The sequence below is a fragment of the Pelobates fuscus genome, chromosome 8 (assembly GCF_036172605.1).
Source record: "Pelobates fuscus isolate aPelFus1 chromosome 8, aPelFus1.pri, whole genome shotgun sequence".
Classification (NCBI taxonomy): domain Eukaryota; kingdom Metazoa; phylum Chordata; class Amphibia; order Anura; family Pelobatidae; genus Pelobates; species Pelobates fuscus.
Window position 1 is genome coordinate 115,603,418 of NC_086324.1, and position 18,172 is coordinate 115,621,589.

General features: G+C 43.2%; 1 protein-coding gene across 1 annotated transcript in view; it reads left to right on the top strand.

The window, feature by feature from the left end:
- The window catches only part of KATNIP (katanin interacting protein), a 357,151-nt gene that overhangs the window by 142,559 nt on the left and 196,420 nt on the right, over positions 1 to 18,172 (top strand). The window contains exon 14 of the mRNA XM_063430236.1: positions 36 to 242. Within this exon, the coding sequence (XP_063286306.1) occupies positions 36 to 242 (207 nt within the window). The remainder of the gene's footprint in view (positions 1 to 35; positions 243 to 18,172) is intronic.

Genomic DNA, 18,172 nt, shown 5'->3' on the forward strand with positions numbered 1-18,172 from the left:
TTAATTTTGCTTATATTCAAAACCATTCTTTCTAGGCAACCTTCCCACCTGCAGTAAAAGATGCGATATGTATTACAGTCAAAATAATATCCAACTGGGGAAATCCTTTCAGTGTTGGTTTAACAGAAGTCCAGTTCTTTGATGTCAGCAATCAACAAATATATGTTTCTCCTCATGATGTGGACATCAGAAATGCAGATAATCCTGGAGAACTTAGTTGTTTAGTAAACGGGAAAACACAGGTAAGTTCTACTGGCTTTATTATTTTTATGATTTCACTGGATTTTGCAATTGCAAATACACAAATCATATTATTCCTCAAAGGAATAATATTTTGAAGAAAAAAAAGTAATATATAAAGTGAGAAATAAAATGGACTCACAGACATCCAGGATACAAATTGTAAACATTGACCATGGGCTCATTTCCAATGTTACAAAATTGTAACAATGTTACAAAAAGCCCTGTGCCCAAACACTTACTACTCCTGTGCTTCAGCACTGACTATAGAACACATTAGCCCTAATACATACAATAAAACCAAAGAAAATAAGTTACTTGAAAACTATGCCAAACCTATGTACATTTAAGTAACTGGAGGTTTTTTAGTATCCAATGGCCACTGTAAGCTTACCTGCCACATCAAGGCAAAACCTCTTAGGTGAGTCCTATACTAACCGCTCGCCTTACTGCTTTCAGCTAAAAAGGTAAAATCTCTAATGAGACAGAGATGGGTATTTTTCTAAACCCCTACACACTTATTAACCCTTAAAGCAGCACTGTCACCCCCCCCCCCCCCCTCATTAAAAATTTGTATTTCATCAAGCTAGTAGCTTTATCAGAAACTGAAGCACGAGAGGATAAGGTCAAAAAATAAGGCTAATCCTCTATATATTGCTATTGTCTGATCCAAAGGGATTGGAACCTCATTCACTGGTTGGCTTTATTCAATGTGGCCAAAGTGGAGGGTATAACTTTAAACGAAGTGTTCTAAGGACTAGACATGTATGCCATACAACCAGTGGCGGCTCTAGACTTTGTGAGGCCTTAGGCAAAACTCAAACATGAGGCTCCCACTAACAGGGTAGGGTAGGGGGGACTGTGACAGGATAAGAGGGCTGTGGCAGGGAACGGGGGGCAATGAACGTGTAAGGGGGCTGTAGCAGGGTAGGGGGGGGCTTTGGCAGGGTAGGGAGGTTGTAGCAGGGTAGTGGTCGAGGCACTCAGTAAATCTAAAAATAAAAAATATATTTTTTTTTAAATTAACCCTCTACCCTCCCTCCCTCCCTCTCTATGTACTTACCTGCCTGACAGTCCCCCTGCTGGTGGAAAAAGTAAAAAAAAAAATTAAGTTAAAAAAATATAAAAATATAGTTAATAAAAAAAAAAGCAAAATAAATAAAATATATGTATATATAAATACACTTGGAGTAAAATAAGAAACAGGGTTGAAAAGAACCAAGGAACCTCGGAGCAAATTTCATGCTGGGAACCTTCAACCTGTTGCGTGAGGATAACCAAACCTGATCACCCACCTGGTAAACTGAATTGGCACTCCGCTGTTTATCCGCATGAAACTTAAAGCGAGCAGCCGCTGTTTCAAGAGTGGAGTGAACCTTAGTCCAGGTATCACGAATAGAGGTAAGGTGATCATCCAGAGTAGGGGGTAACCGTATCAGAAAACACATCAGGGAGAACAGCAGGATGACGACCCGTATTGACAAAAAAACGGACTATGCCCAGATATGTCATGGGTAGCGTTATTCCTTGCAAATTCGGCCCAGGGCAAACAATTCTGCCCAGTTAGACTGTGTGTTATTCACAAAGCAACGTAAATACAGCTCAAATGATTGGTTAGCTCTTTCAGCCGTACCATTAGTTTGGGGATGGTAAGCAGAGGAAAATGACAATTCAATGCCCAACTGTTTATTGAATGCCCTCCAGAACCGTGACACAAATTGGGAACCCCTGTCAGACACAATATTTTGAGGAATATCTGGAAGCCTGACAATATCGCGTATAAATATATGCACCAGGTCCTGAGATGATGGGAATTTTTTAAGTGGAGTAAAGTTTTGAAAAATGGTCAACTACCATGAGGATGTTAGTATACCCGTTGGAACTTGGCAGTTCAACACTGAAATCCATCGTTAAATTAGACCATGGGATACTGGGTATAGGAAGTGGCTGTAACAATCCACACGGAAGTTTATGAGGAACCTTTGAAACTGCACAGAAAGAGCAGGCTTCTACATAATCTTTAACCCCTTAAGGACACATGATTCCCTTTTATTCCAGAAGTTTGGTCCTTAAGGGGTTAATATCCCTCCTGAGTGACTCCCACCAAAATAAACTTCAAATGGCAGAAACAGTTTTATTAATACCCGGGTGCCCAGTGGTCACATTGTCATGGAATACCTTCAGCACCTCTTTCTTGTCAGGCAATGGAATAAACAATTTATCTTGAAGTTTGTTGCAAGGTGCCTGGGGCTGAGCCGCCATGATAGCACGGAGCAAAAGGGATGATAAAGAAAGGACAGTGGATGCAATGATACACTCAGGAGAAATAATAGGGGATGTCTCTTGTTATAGATCCGATTCATCGTCAAATTGCCTAGACAAGGTGTCAGCTTTAACGTTATTAGAACCGGGTCTGTAGGTGATAATGAAGTTAAAGCGAGACAAAAATAATGACCATCTAGCTTGTCTAGAAGACAGTAATTTGGCATCCCCAATATATGCCAGGTTCTTGTGATAAGTAATAATCAGAATGGGATCCTTGGAACTCTTCAAAAGATGTCGCCATTCCTTAAGCTCTAGTATGATGGCTAACACTTCTCTATTACCAATGTCATAGTTACGCTCGGCAGGAGACAACCTTCTGGAGAAGTAACCACAAGGTTGCAAAGGGGCATCCTGACTCTCTCTCTCTGAGAAAGAACAGCCCCGACCCCTGTTTCAGAGGCGTCAACTTCAAGTAGGAAAGATTTGCTAGTGTCAGGATGTCTTAGTATGTCAGCAGATGTGAACATTTGTTTAAGAAGCTCAAAAGCCTCTTTAGCTTCTTTAGGCCATATAGTACAATTAGCCCCCTGGCTAGTCATATTACCGAAGAGAAACCTTTGATGACTCTCCTGTAATAGTTAGAGAAACCAATAAACCTCTGTATGACTTTTAACCCACTGGGTAATGGCCATTGTAGAACAGCCTCTAGTTTGTGAGGATCCATTTGGAAGCCAGAGACAGAAATGTTATACCCCAAAAACAGAACCTCATGTTGATCAAATACGCATTTCTCAAGTTTACAGTAAAGACCATTTTTAAGCAAAGTTTGTAAAACTTGTTTGACATGATCATGATGAGTTTGGATGTCGGGGAAATAAATAAGGATATCATCCAGGTATACAAGCACAAAAAAGTAAATATAGTCTGAGTACATTATTAATGAAGTCTTGAAATACAGCCGGAGCATTACATAACCCAAAGGGCATAACAAGATATTTGTAGTGCCCACTCCTAGTGTTAAACACCGTCTTCCATTCATGATCCTCCCTAATTCTCATCAAATTGTATGCAATCCTAAGGTCAAGCTTAGTGAAGGTCTTAGCACCCTGTAGTCTATCAAACAATTTAGATATAAGGGGAATGGGATAGGCATTTTCTGATAGTAATCTTGTTTAATGCCCTGTAGTTTATGCAAGGTCGTAATCTTTCTTAGCTACAAAAAAAGAATCCTGCACCAGCAGGCGAGGGTGATTTACGTATATGGCCTTTACTTAAAGATTCCTTGATGTACTCATCCATGATTTTACTTTCTTGTGGGGATAGGACATATATACCGCTCCTTTAGGAGGCATAGCCCCGGCAACAGATCAATGGAACAATCATAGGATCTGTGTGGAGGAAGAGCATTAGTCTGGCTTTTACTAAACGCCTCTCTAACCTCCCAATACTGTATGGGAATTTCGGGAGTCGGAGACGTAGCAGCGGGTAAAGCAACGATGCACACTTTTTTAGAAATGGGTAACATGCAACTTTCCTGACAGTCTCTACCCCATTCTAGTATTTCCCCTCTAGTCCAGTCAACATGAGGGTTATGCTTTGAGAGCCAAGGGAACCCTAATGCGATGGGACAAGAAGGGGAAGTGATTATCTGGAAAGTAATGTCTTCCTTATGCAAAGCTCCTATCGTAATGCAAATAGGCAAGGTCTCATGGGTAATAAGAGGTTGAGATAGGGGTCTCCCATCAGTAGCCTAGACGCTAGAGGTGATGATATTTCCTTGACTGGTATGGTGTGTTGTTTAACAAAATACAAATCAATAAAGTTACCAGCCGCACCTGAGTCAACCAGGGCTTTGCATGAAAAGTTCTCCTCATTGCAAAAGGCGGAAATATGAAGGAGAAATCTGCTTTGGGAATTACTAGAGGACGTATCCATTACACCTAAGACCTGTCCCCTTAAGGTTCTTAGGTGCAGAAGTTTTCCGGACGTATAGAACAAGCATCTCTCATATGCCCTTTCTTGCCACAATATAAGCACAGACCCTCTCTTCTCCTATACTGTCTGCCTCAGACAGTCCTGTAACCCCTGACTGCGTAGGTTCAGGTTCAGACAGCGTTGAGAGGTCAGGGACAACAGGTTTGGAGAATCGAGGTGCTAGTGACATAGTCAAACGTCTAGTTCTGTTTCTAGTAATTTCCCTGGTCCTGAGTCTATTATCGATCTGCATCACATAGGTAATAAAGTCATTTAGGTCTTTGGCAGCAATTTCATCAAGTATAACTTCGGATAATCCTTTTTAAAAAGCCGCGATTAATCCATTGTTAGTCCAGTCTACCTCAGATGCCAAGGTACGAAATCCTATGGCATAATATGAGAGAGACCGGTTCCCTTGTTTGATATGCATTAGGGCAGTGGAGGCGTCTTCCTCTCTGCCTAATGGTTCAAACGTCAGTTTGAATTCCGCCAGGAATTTCTGGTAACAATGAGCAATACTCATATTACTTTCCCACAATGGATTAGCCCAGGTTAAGGCCTTACCTTTAAGTTGGTTCATCAGATGCTCTATCTGAAGGAAATGAACCAAGTGAGGCCTCAAAGTGGTACTCAATCTGATTGAGAAATCCCCTACATTCCTGGATATTACCAGAAATATGCGGAGGAGGAGATAAGGAGATCATAGGTGCTTTATATACTATGTCTCAGGTTGTAAATTAGCTGTCCTAGTAAGGAGTGTGCTAAAAGCCTGGGTAAATTGATCCATACAGTGATCATTCTCCTCTAGATTTCTCTCATAAGCTGCTATGTGCTGCCACAATTCTGCAGGATGTTGTAATGTCAGGATTACAAGTTGATTCAGCACGCAGTGCTGTGTCACACCTAGGACTAAGGATAACCTGACCTTAGAATGTCCGGACTTAACGTATCCAAGAATAGTCAAAATACTAGCCGAGGTCAGGGATACAGAATCAGACACAAAGATGAGGGAAAGCCAAAAGTCAAGGATACCAGATATCAGGGAAGTCAAAACAAAGCCAAAGTCAAATACCAGAAAATCAAGATCAGGAACACACTCTCGGATAACCATATGCATGAAACCACGACAGGGCGCTGAGAAAATGAGAACTGGGCCTAAATATCCTTCCTGTAGATCCGGTTGGTTGTAACCGGCCTTTGACCCCAAAGGCAATTACCAAGTGTGCATGATTGATGCTCAGCGAAACCCTCCTGTGGATTTGATTGGCCATGACCTGCCTTTGACACCAAAAGTAATTACCAGGTTTGCATGTGCATGATTGCTTCTTGGCACAACTTTTCCTGTCAGGACAGTAAATGTCATTAACCACATTTTTATGTGCGGATGAATACGTGACACTGAGGTCTCTCCACCGGCTCTACAGGGATGCTGGGCAGCCGGTCCAGATCCCCAGCTACAGCCGAGCTAACGGGAGAGGAGACAGGCGGTCTCCCTCCCCAGTGGCAGTGCATCTCCCAGGGAGAGGAGACAACCGGTCTCTCTCCCCAAAGGCAGGGTGAATCACAAGGAGTCGGGACAGTCGGTCCTACTCCACAGCGGCAGTGTACTATACAGGGAGAGGAGACAACCGGTCTCTCTCCCCAGCGGCAGCAGGCGGTTAAGCACCAGGCAGCGTTACCAGGAGTTGACAGTCCGTCCAACTCCCCAGCAGCAGCTTACGTACCCAGGAGAGGAGACAACCGGTCTCTCCCCAGCGACAGTGCTTCTCACAGGGAGAGGAGACAACTGGTCTCTCTCCCCAGCGGCAGACAGTATATTATTATCGGATCCTCATCCCAGCAGCACCAGGCAGCGTTATCCGGAGTTGAGACAGTCGGTCCGACTCCTCAGCAGCAGCTTACCTACCAGGGAGAGGAGACAACCGGTTTCTCTCCCCAGCAACAGTGCATCTCACGGGAAAGGAGACAACCGGTCTCTCTCCCCAACGGCAGTGTATCCTACAGGGAGAGGAGAGAAACGGTTTCTCTCCCCAGCAGCAGTGTGCATCCCAGGAAGCCAAAGGGGTCATCCTTTCTCCCCAGCGGCAGTTTACCTCACAGGGAGAGGAGACAACCGGTCTCTCTCCCCAGCGGCAGTACATCTCACAGGGAGAGGAGACAATCAGTCTCCCTTCCCAGCGGCAGTGTGCAACACAGGGAGGGAAGACACTTGGTCTCCCTCCCCAACTACAGGGGGACAGCACACCCGACCCCAATGGTGCAGATGGGACCGCGGTCTCTGCACGCCAGAGCCCCAACTCACCACGCCTTAATACCAGGAGGAGGGATTTCTCCCCTCCACAGCCAACTTCCAACCAGGTACTGGGGTCAATGATTGAGACTGAAAACCCCACTGACTCTCTTCCAGAAGAAGAGCTGGCATAAGAGCAGAGCGCTGCGGGTCCCTGCCCTAACTTTCCCTTTTTTTACATGGCAGGACTATGTACCCATTCTCCCAGCAGAAGCGCTGGCACCAGGGCAGAGAGTAGTTGGCCTCTGCCCACCAAGTACCTACAGCTCCATGCATGGGAGTGAAATGGAGACCAGAAGGACCAGATGCCCACTTGATCACTGGGGACATACAGGACAGAGATGGGCTACAGGCGTCACCAAGTCCAGTACTTGCTTGTTGTGGTTGGCTTGTTCGACTAACTCAGGCACCGATCGACAGAAGGTTAGTCTCCCCCGGAAAGGGAAGGTGTGTGATGAAATCCACTTTGTCACTGTTTTTTGGAGGGGCCTGTGTGCCAGCCTCCTACCCTGGGACTATGGGCCCTGTGATAACCCATGTTCAAAAGTACTGTTTCTGCCCCTTCGACTTTTAACTAGAACAGATTCAAACATGTGACGGCGGCCATCTTAAATTGTCCAGTGTTGTTTTGTCGTTGAGTGTATGGAACTGTTTTGGGCATGGAATCATGTGCACGGTGGGGCAAAAATAAGACTTCCAGGAAATTCCTGAACCGATCTGGGTGATTTTTGCATATGTTGTTCACCCAGATCGAGGCTATAAGGGGATGTGACGTGGGGATATGTTGTATTCTTGGGTTTTCTGTTTAGAATTAATTGAGTTAGCCCATTGTCTTTGTTAATTGTGTCACAGGCAGAGTGGAGGGACTGTGTGCTGTGAGTGGGAGTGTGTACAAATAAAGCCTCAGACTTGTTCTGCCCTTCATGAAGTCTTGGCTCAGGGGATTGCTATAATCACTATACTCCCCAGAGTATAATCACTAGCTCTTGTAAGAGCCGTTCCTGTCCCTGCTCTCTGGACTAAGAGAGGTCTAGCTACTGGAAGCTGGATCCTGGTCTTGGGTCCAGAGTGGGTGGAAGACGGTGAGACCCCAACCAAGCTGCGGCGATTCGTGGGGTATGCGGTGGTTATGGTGTCTAGTGGAGTTCTTGGAGCCCTTAGAAAAGCGCTAGGAGCATCCGTCAACGGAGGTACCAAGTCGGGGTGCCAGGTGATCCGTTACATATATATTTAAAACCAAGAGGGCTGCACTCACCTGAACATGCATACATTATAGTGTATTATATTTATTTGGGAGTCCAGGCCAACTCCGTGGTTTTGCACCCATCCCTGTCACAGGTGCCTCATTCCAGGACCCTATTTAGCCTTGACTTGCAGAGAGTCCCAGTAAGGAAGTATTTCCCAAGTAAGTGGATCAATCTCATAAGAGCAAGCATTATGCTGCTAGAGTAGGACCTGCCAAGAATGGGGTACATTGACTTTGTGGCAGGCTTATGCAATATACAGGGAGTGCAGAATTATTAGGCAAATTAGTATTTTGACCACATCATCCTCTTTATGCATGTTGTCTTACTCCAAGCTGTATAGGCTCGAAAGCCTACTACCAATTAAGCATATTAGGTGATGTGCATCTCTGTAATGAGAATGGGTGTGGTCTAATGACATCAACACCCTATATCAGGTGTGCATAATTATTAGGCAACTTCCTTTCCTTTGGCAAAATGGGTCAAAAGAAGGACTTGACAGGCTCAGAAAAGTCAAAAATAGTGAGATATCTTGCAGAGGGATGCAGCACTCTTAAAATTGCAAAGCTTCTGAAGCGTGATCATCGAACAATCAAGCGTTTCATTCAAAATAGTCAACAGGGTCGCAAGAAGCGTGTGGAGAAACCAAGGCGCAAAATAACTGCCCATGAACTGAGAAAAGTCAAGCATGCAGCTGCCAAGATGCCACTTGCCACCAGTTTGGCCATATTTCAGAGCTGCAACATCACTGGAGTGCCCAAAAGCACAAGGTGTGCAATACTCAGAGACATGGCCAAGGTAAGAAAGGCTGAAAGACGACCACCACTGAACAAGACACACAAGCTGAAACGTCAAGACTGGGCCAAGAAATAGCTCAAGACTGATTTTTCTAAGGTTTTATGGACTGATGAAATGAGAGTGAGTCTTGATGGCCAGATGGATGGGCCCGTGGCTGGATTGGTAAAGGGCAGAGAGCTCCAGTCCGACTCAGACGCCAGCAAGGTGGTGGTGGAGTACTGGTTTGGGCTGGTATAATCAAAGATGAGCTTGTGGGACCTTTTCGGGTTGAGGATGGAGTCAAGCTCAACTCCCAGTCCTACTGCCAGTTTCTGGAAGACACCTTCTTCAAGCAGTGGTACAGGAAGAAGTCTGCATCCTTCAAGAAAAACATGATTTTCATGCAGGACAATGCTCCATCACACGTGTCCAAGTACTCCACAGCGTGGCTGGCAAGAAAGGGTATAAAAGAAGAAAATCTAATGACATGGCCTCCTTGTTCACCTGATCTGAACCCCATTGAGAACCTGTGGTCCATCATCAAATGTGAGATTTACAAGGAGGGAAAACAGTACACCTCTCTGAACAGTGTCTGGGAGGCTGTGGTTGCTGCTGCACGCAATGTTGATGGTGAACAGATCAAAACACTGACAGAATCCATGGATGGCAGGCTTTTGAGTGTCCTTGCAAAGAAAGGTGGCTATATTGGTCACTGATTTGTTTTTGTTATGTTTTTGAATGTCAGAAATGTATATTTGTGAATGTTGAGATGTTATATTGGTTTCACTGGTAAAAATAAATAATTGAAATGGGTATATATTTGTTTTTTGTTAAGTTGCCTAGTAATTATGCACAGTAATAGTCACCTGCACACACAGATATCCCCCTAAAATAGCTATAACTAAAAACAAACTAAAAACTACTTCCAAAAATATTCAGCTTTGATATTAATGAGATTTTTGGGTTCATTGAGAACATGGTTGTTGTTCAATAATAAAATTAATCCTCAAAAATACAACTTGCCTAATAATTCTGCACTCCCTGTATGATCAAATAATGTAACTAAACCCCCATTTTTAATTTATTTTTTGCCTAGTTGAGGTGTTTTTAAATAAAACAATTACAATCTCTAAGATTTGAAATCATTGTTTAGTGAATAAGCGAGTGCGCTGGATTCTGTATTTTCTGTATGTGTGTATGTGTGTGTATATATATATATATATATATATATATATATATATATATATATATATATATATATATATATATATATATATATATATATATATAGAAGACTAGAAGAAAAAAACATTTTGGAATACCCTGGGTTGTCTACATTTAAAAAAAGGTATGCCATGATGGGGTTATTTCACATTCCTGGGCTACCATATGGTCTCAAAAGGCAACACAGAACCAGCAAACTGAATTGGGCAAGCCCTATATTGACCCTGTAGCTTTTTAAAACACCACAAAACCTGTACATGGGGTTAATGTTATACACGGGAGACTTTGCTGAACACAAATATGAGTGTTTAAAACAGTAAAACTTATCATGACGATGAAAAGTGCAGTTTTTGCGTAAAAAAAATGCAAAAAACAAATATGAACTCTAACTTTGGCAAGCGTTTGTGGCTAAGTGTCTACTACGAAAGACTGGACATACCCCATTTTGAATACCGTGTGTTGTCTACTTTTATAAATTTCCACGATGGGGTTAATTTTCATTCCTGGCTGCTATATCATCTGAAAGGCAATGTAGGCCCAACAAACCAATCTGGCAAATTGCAATGTGCAAACATGGAAAAGGGGAAAGCCCTACATTTGACCCCTGTAAGTTTGCAAAAGCCCATAAAACCTGTACATTGGGGGCATTGTTGTACTTGGGAGGTGTTGTTGAACACATATTGGGGTGTTCTTTGTCAGTAACACATAACAGGAACTGAGAATCCATGCCTAAAGTACAATGTGAGAGAAAAACAACACAAAAAAATAACTACCTAAAAGTTTGACAAAGACTGGTCGTAGAAATTGCGCATGGAAAGTGTTAAAACTCCACCATTTGAAATACCCTAGGGTATATGGTTTGATGGTGGTTTAAAAATTTCCCAAATAGGACATGGGTGTATGATGACTAGCTGTGAAAATTCCAAGTTAAAAACTGGCACACCTATACATGGGTGGTATCACTGTACTCAGGAGATGTTGGTTGCTGAACACATATTGGGGTGTTCTTTGGCAGTAACCCTTAAAGTACTCCGTATATGTATTCTTAAATTGTTATGTGTGTCAAACAAATCACCAATTATTATTATTGTATGTATATATATATATTACATTTGGCATAGATTAATGGTAAAATGGTTGCATGAAAAGAGTCAAAATACCCCAAGTTTAGTTCCTTAGGTCAGAGCTTGACAAATTTGCTTTCAATCAAGGAGCCAGCTAAAAAAATTAGGAGCCAGTTTTTTTTTCAACGTCATAAATACAATTCTTAAAGGGACCCTATAGTCACCAGTAACACTACAGCTTAATTTAGTGACTCTGGTGTCTATAACCTGTCCCTGTAGGTTTTTCAATCTAAGCTTTGCTTTTTCAGAGAAAAGGCAGTGTTTACCTTGCTGCCTAGTAACACCTCTAGTGGAAGTCACTCAAACAGCCACTAAAGTGTTTCCTACCTACATTCAGTGTGGAGGCGGCACTGAACGTTCCCCATAGAGATGCATTGCTTTAATGCTTCACTATGAATAGATGTTGATTGTTAATTGATAATCTCAGTTATGGTGGCGGGCAAGCTGCGGCAAGACTGGCACGGCGTTGGAAAACAGGGGAGTAAAAACACCATTCCCATGAGATCAGAGGACATACTGACAGGCACACACACTGGCAGACAGACACACACAGACACACACTGACAGAAACACACACGGACAAACACATCCTCTCACACACTCACAAGATATTTATTATTTGATAAACACACAAAGAATCATAGATGCACACAGACAAATACACACATACAGACTTACATGCAGGACAGATATACACACAGGAAAAAAAGTGAATACATATTTTTAGCCACTCTCCTATTTCCTACCTTTTGGTCGCAGTAGAGTGGGGTCCAGTGGGTCTGTGAAATTATGGTGGGCAGCGAACAGAGACGATTTTTCCAGGTGTCCTGCTAGCTTGCTAGTTCTCTGTGTGGCTGCAGTGCCGGGAGAAAGTAATTACAGATCACTTCCTCCTGGTTTACCTGCACACAGAAAGCTACGTGGGGATTAAAATAGGAGGAGGGGGAGTAAACGGGCTGACCAATTCCAGGCGCCTGGGCAAAATTCTTAGCCGCCATGGCGACCTGGTATCTGGGATTTGTCGAGCCCTGCCTTAGGATGTCTTCTTTTAAAAAAATATATACATGTGAAGGGTTATTCAGGGATTCCTAACAGGTATCAGTGTAACAATGTAACTTGCATTAATTTAGAAAAAAATAAAAAAATGGTTTGGAAATAGCAAAGTGCTAGTTGTACTTATAGCCCTATTGATACCGGAGAAACTGACGGAAGCCAAGCACAGAGAGATGGACACAGGTTTCTTCAGGAAGGAAGAGATTCTTTATTGGATCATCGATCGGGACTCAGAGGGACTAATGTCACCAAAATACAGCAAGTTCTGAGCCCCGGACAATAGTGCAGGCTCCTTATATAGGCACATAACTCCTCCCATATTAAGCTCCACCCGCACATTCTTTTGACCAATCAATACAAATAAGAATTAACTTCCTGCTTGACCGCATGGCCTGTCCAGCACAATGGAGGAGGGGAATACTATATCCTGTATTCTTGCACATGCTCCGTACACTACTGATAGATACGTCAGCATATGCACGTACACATGCCACGTGGTAATCTCGGCCTACTATATTTATTTTACCGAGATTCCACCACATTCCCCCCTTTGATGCCTCTTGATATTTCACAATTACTTGAGGCATCACTTAACCTTAGTTTGCATACACCGCAAGTTACCTTGAACCAGATCAGACTTATCTTATGATGTGAATCTTCAACACTCATCTTCCTGCATTGGTTCTCCCTGATCTAGAGCCTTATATTTATATATAGCCATTATCTGTGCAGCAGCCTTCCTCTCTGCTATATTTTCTATCAGGCTTTGCACAGACCTAACTACTAAGGGTATAAGACACGGCAGGAGTAGACACAACATTAAAATCAGTAGGACTCCACCTACCACTGCCTTAAGCCCTCCAAACCACTCATACCAGCTACCAAACCAACTACTTGGATTATACCCTTTCCATACCTGAGTAGGCACATGCGCTAGTTTAACCATATGGCTAGTAAGCTCAGCTATTGCTTGCCCTTCGTCATCTATTTGAAGACAGCAATTGCTCAGGTTAAACTTCCCACATACACCTCCCTCTACTGCCAAAAGGTAATCCAAGGCTAATCTATTTTGGTATACTGCTGTCCTCATCCTGGTATTGTGCTTCGCTAGAAGATTGAGCGCTTGTGATTTCTCGTTAGTAATGATCTCAACCACTGCCTGTAATCTTATAATACGGTTGAGCATATAAATTGGGGTTCTATAACCAAAGGTACCGTCCTCTGCCCACGTGGCTGGCCCATAGTAATCTATAATACGCTGGGGAGGCCATTCATTATCTTCCCAGGCGCCTATCTCTATGGGTCCCCTTTTCTTCCTATGATTCACATCATACACTTTAACACCTAAAGTCTCACCTGTTTCAATAGGTAACAAGAAGAAGGATGGTTTGAGCATACCAAACACACATGCCCCTTCCCAGTCCTGTGGCAACTCCGAATAGGCTTTCTTACCACAGATCCAGTACAAATTTGCTGGGGCTCTCCAGGTAGATGTGATGGATAGGTCAAACCACACATCCTTTAAATTGGCGTATCTAGCAAACGGGTTAGATGGTTCTGAGACATTTGAAGCCGACCACCAAGTGGTATTCTTTGTATCATCATCATAAGCTTTTTGCCCTAAACAAGTTAATTCTCCTACAGAAGTATTATACATAATTCCTTTCCTCGCTATGCAAACATAACCTATGATGGAGGTCTTTAATCTCCACTCAGATTTACCTCTAACACTCATATGATAATCGGCTTGTGTAGATATTAATTGGTCAACTGCCTCAGAACCGGACATTACCTCCTTTGCTTCCCAAGGCCATTGGTCTCCCATGTTAGTACCTCCACACACATAGCAGTTGGTAACATTAAGACTACCGGCAATACTTTCGGCTAAATCAATAAACAGGTTTTTAGCATTATGGGGGATCTTATTATCTATGCTCATCTCTTCATAAAAGGAATGGTATACTTGATGAGTTTGAGAGGATACCGTATCAGTCTCTATCCCTATAAACAATACTGTCCCAGGATCTAAACCCGTCCCATATATTTGAAACCCAAATAAATTACCATATTTATCTAAGAACTTGTCGGGGTTATTTATAAGTATATGGACTGGATTGCATTCCATAGACTTACAATATGGGCTGGTAGGCAACTTAGTCACAATCATGTCCTTGTCTACTGTCTGTCCCCAAGTTGCCCACCCCACACAAGACCAATATGGGCAAAAGTTATAATCTCTATTTGGGCATCTAGGACTCACATATTTATTTTTACTACTGGGACATATATATTTATCGTTAGACCCATACGTCCTCTCCCATCTAAGATCCCCACATACATTCCACGGTTTTCTACCACTTGATATCGCCTTACACGCATCAAATAGCAGAACACCCGAAGAATGTACGGATTCTAATACCGTCTTATTAATTAGGGTCCCCTGAGGATCTCCATTCCTGAGAGTCAACCAAATTGTACGAGGCTGATACTCCGGACTGAAGCACTTAGGTTCTCCTACTCCTAAATGGCACACACTATATTCTATATTTAGGTATCTACATCTTGATACATCTCCTTTACACTCGTATTGCGAATGCCAAATTAGGGTTTGGGAAATATGGTTACCTGTTCTTGTAGTCTTAATGCATACCTCACAGCTAGGAGTGTCGGTACCTCTACCTTCCTGAATATAAAAATACACATACAAAAACATTATCAGAAACACGTCTTTCGTCGTCATCCTCAGTCTTCGTCCGTGCGAAGTCACCTCAGCTTCCAGGATGTAAGGGCTGCAGGGAATGGAGTTCTGCTCGTCTTCACAGGGGTCCCTTCGGGACTTTTCCTGGCTTATACACTATACGTCGGTGAGCGGACAGGCTTTATTATGGCCTTCTCACTCACTTACCAAATCTCTGAAACAATAAAATTTGTAATCCACAAAGTTCCTCGTCACTCCGACTGAGTCGTGCGCTTTAACCGGATCTTGCAGGGATTCTCTGGATCTGCTGTAACTTGCCAAGAATCGACTGCTGCTGGTTTAACCCTGGAGTGATGTATCCACGGAGTCACTTCGGCTACTTTTATCGCTGTAGGGGTAGACAAAAGAACAACATAAGGACCTCTCCACTTGGGCCCTAACGGTACATTATTCCACTCTTTAATCCACACTTGGTCTCCTGGGTGGTAACTATGAACTGGGGGATAAATATTCACAGGTAATCTATCTTGTACCCATTTCTGTACCTCCTCCATAGTCTTACCCAACTCTACAACCTGCTGCCGGGTAATTCCTTCTCCCAACTGACTCAAATCCCCCCTTAAGTTACCAAGTACGGGAGGTGGTCGCCCATACATGATTTCAAAAGGAGAGAGGCCCATCCTTCTGGTAGGTGTACTGCGGATTCGCAATAGAGCAAGAGAACGTTCCACTTAAGTTGGGTTTCCTGACACATTTTAGCCAACTGATTCTTAATAGTTCTATTCATTCTCTCTACCTTACCAGAACTTTGGGGTCTATATGCCGTATGAAGCCTCCACTTTATACCAAGCATATGAGTCAGTTGTTGTAGGCACTGATGAACAAAAGCTGGACCATTGTCCGATCCTATAGAGCAGGGTAGTCCATATCGGGGTATTATTTCTCGTAACAGGAATCTCACAACTTCTCATGCTTTCTCCGTACGAGTAGGACATGCTTCTACCCAGCCTGAATAGGTACACACAACTACCAGCAGGTAGCGATGTCCACCAGATTTAGGCATCATTGTATAGTCAATTTGTAAATCGGACATGGGGAGTCCCCCCATAAACTGGACTCCTGGTGGCTTTACTGGTCCTTGCCTTGCATTATTTTTAGCACACGTTACACATCTTCGTACAATGGCCTGAGTCAAGTTGGACAATCTTGGTATGTAGAAATGTTTTCTGAGAGATTCTTCTGTGCTGTCTCTCCCAGAATGTGTCCCGTTGTGATAGTTTTGGACAATTTCTACCGCTAGTGATGCTGGAATGACTATTCTTCCATCTTCTAACTGATACCATTTGTTCTCCAAATACTTTCCAGGTTCAGTCTTTAACCACTCCTCTTCTTGAGCTGTATAAACTGGAGTCCATTGAGACAGTGGAGTTGGTATAAGAGCAGCTATATGCCCCACATACTCCTGTCTTCCCGATTCAGCGGCACGCTTAGCTGTACTGTCTGCCATCCGATTTCCTTTGGTTACATCACCATCTCCTCTCAGATGTGCTCGACAATGTATAATACCGACTTCTTTCAGCTCCCACACTGCTTCCAATAGTTGTAGGATTTCGGCTGCGTACTTGATTTCTTTGCCTTCTGAATTCAATAGTCCTCTTTCTTTATACAAAGCTCCGTGGGCATGAGTGGTTAAAAACGCATACTTGGAGTCCGTGTAGATGTTCACTCTTAAACCTTCAGCCAATTGTAACGCTCGTGTCAGTGCTATCAATTCTGCCTTTTGTGCTGATGTTCCTTTTGCCAGTGGCCGAGCTTCTATCACCTTGTCTATCGTTGTTACTGCATATCCTGCATAGCGGATCCCTTCTTTCACATAACTACTGCCGTCGGTGTAATATTGAACATTGGGGTTCTGGATGGGAAAATCACGAAGATCTGGTCTACTTGAAAATACTTCATCCATTACTTCCAAACAATCATGTTGACTTTCAGTAGGTTGTGGCAAAAGGGTAGCTGGATTTAAGGTATTTACAGTCTCTAAATGCACTCTTGGGTTTTCACACAACATTGCTTGATACTTGGTCATACGGCTGTTACTAAACCAATGATTTCCTTTGTAATCCAACAACGTCTGTACTGCATGTGGGACTCGTACATAAAGTTCTTGACCCAGAGTGAGTTTATCGGCTTCAGCTACTAGCAGGGCGGCTGCAGCTACGGCTCTTAGACAAGGTGGAAGTCCGCTGGCCACTGCATCCAGTTGCTTAGACATGTAGGCAACAGGTCTTTGCCATGATCCCAAGTACTGTGTCAATACTCCCACAGCCATTCTTCTTTGCTCATGTACATACAGGTAGAATGGTCGTGTGTGATCAGGTAGACCTAATGCTGGGGCACTCATCAAAGCCTTCTTCACATCTTCAAATGCCGTTTGCTGTTCTTGAGTCCATAAGAAGGGGTCGTGCTCTGTACCCTTGATAGCTGCATACAGAGGTTTTGCCAGTATCGCGTAGCTGGGAATCCATATCCTACAGAAGCCTGCTGCCCCCAAGAATTCTCGCACTTGTCTTCTATTCTTGGGTATCGGTATTTGGCACACAGCTTCTTTTCTCTCTGGCCCCATAATTCTTTGACCTTCAGAGATATGGAATCCCAGATATTTGACAGTTGGCAAACACAACTGAGCCTTCTTTCTAGACACCTTGTATCCTGCCTTCCAGAGAATGTGTAGTAGATCGTGCGTTGCTTGCTGACATATTTCCTTTGTAACTGCTGCTATCAACAAGTCATCTACATATTGTAACAATACACACTCTCCGGGGATGGACTCGAAATCCAATAAATCTTGACTTAGAGCTGAACCAAATAGGGTAGGTGAATTTTTAAACCCTTGGGGCAGTCTTGTCCAGGTCATTTGGCGTTTTGAGCCCGTTACAGCGTTTTCCCATTGGAAAGCGAAGATACATTGACTTTCTGCGGCAATTCGGAGGCAAAAGAAAGCATCTTTGAGGTCTAGGACTGTAAAGTAAGTAGCCCCGCCCGGAATTAAAGCAAGCAGGTTATATGGATTGGGCACAACTGGATGTATACTAACAACCGCATCATTGACTGCTCTCAAGTCCTGCACAGGTCGATACTCATCTGTACCGGGCTTTTGAACAGGCAGCAATGGGGTGTTCCAGGGGGAAGTACAGAATTTTAGGATACCATACCGTATGAACTTATCCAGATAAGATTGGATGTTCTTCTTAGCCTTCTGCGGGATGTGATATTGTCTTAGGCT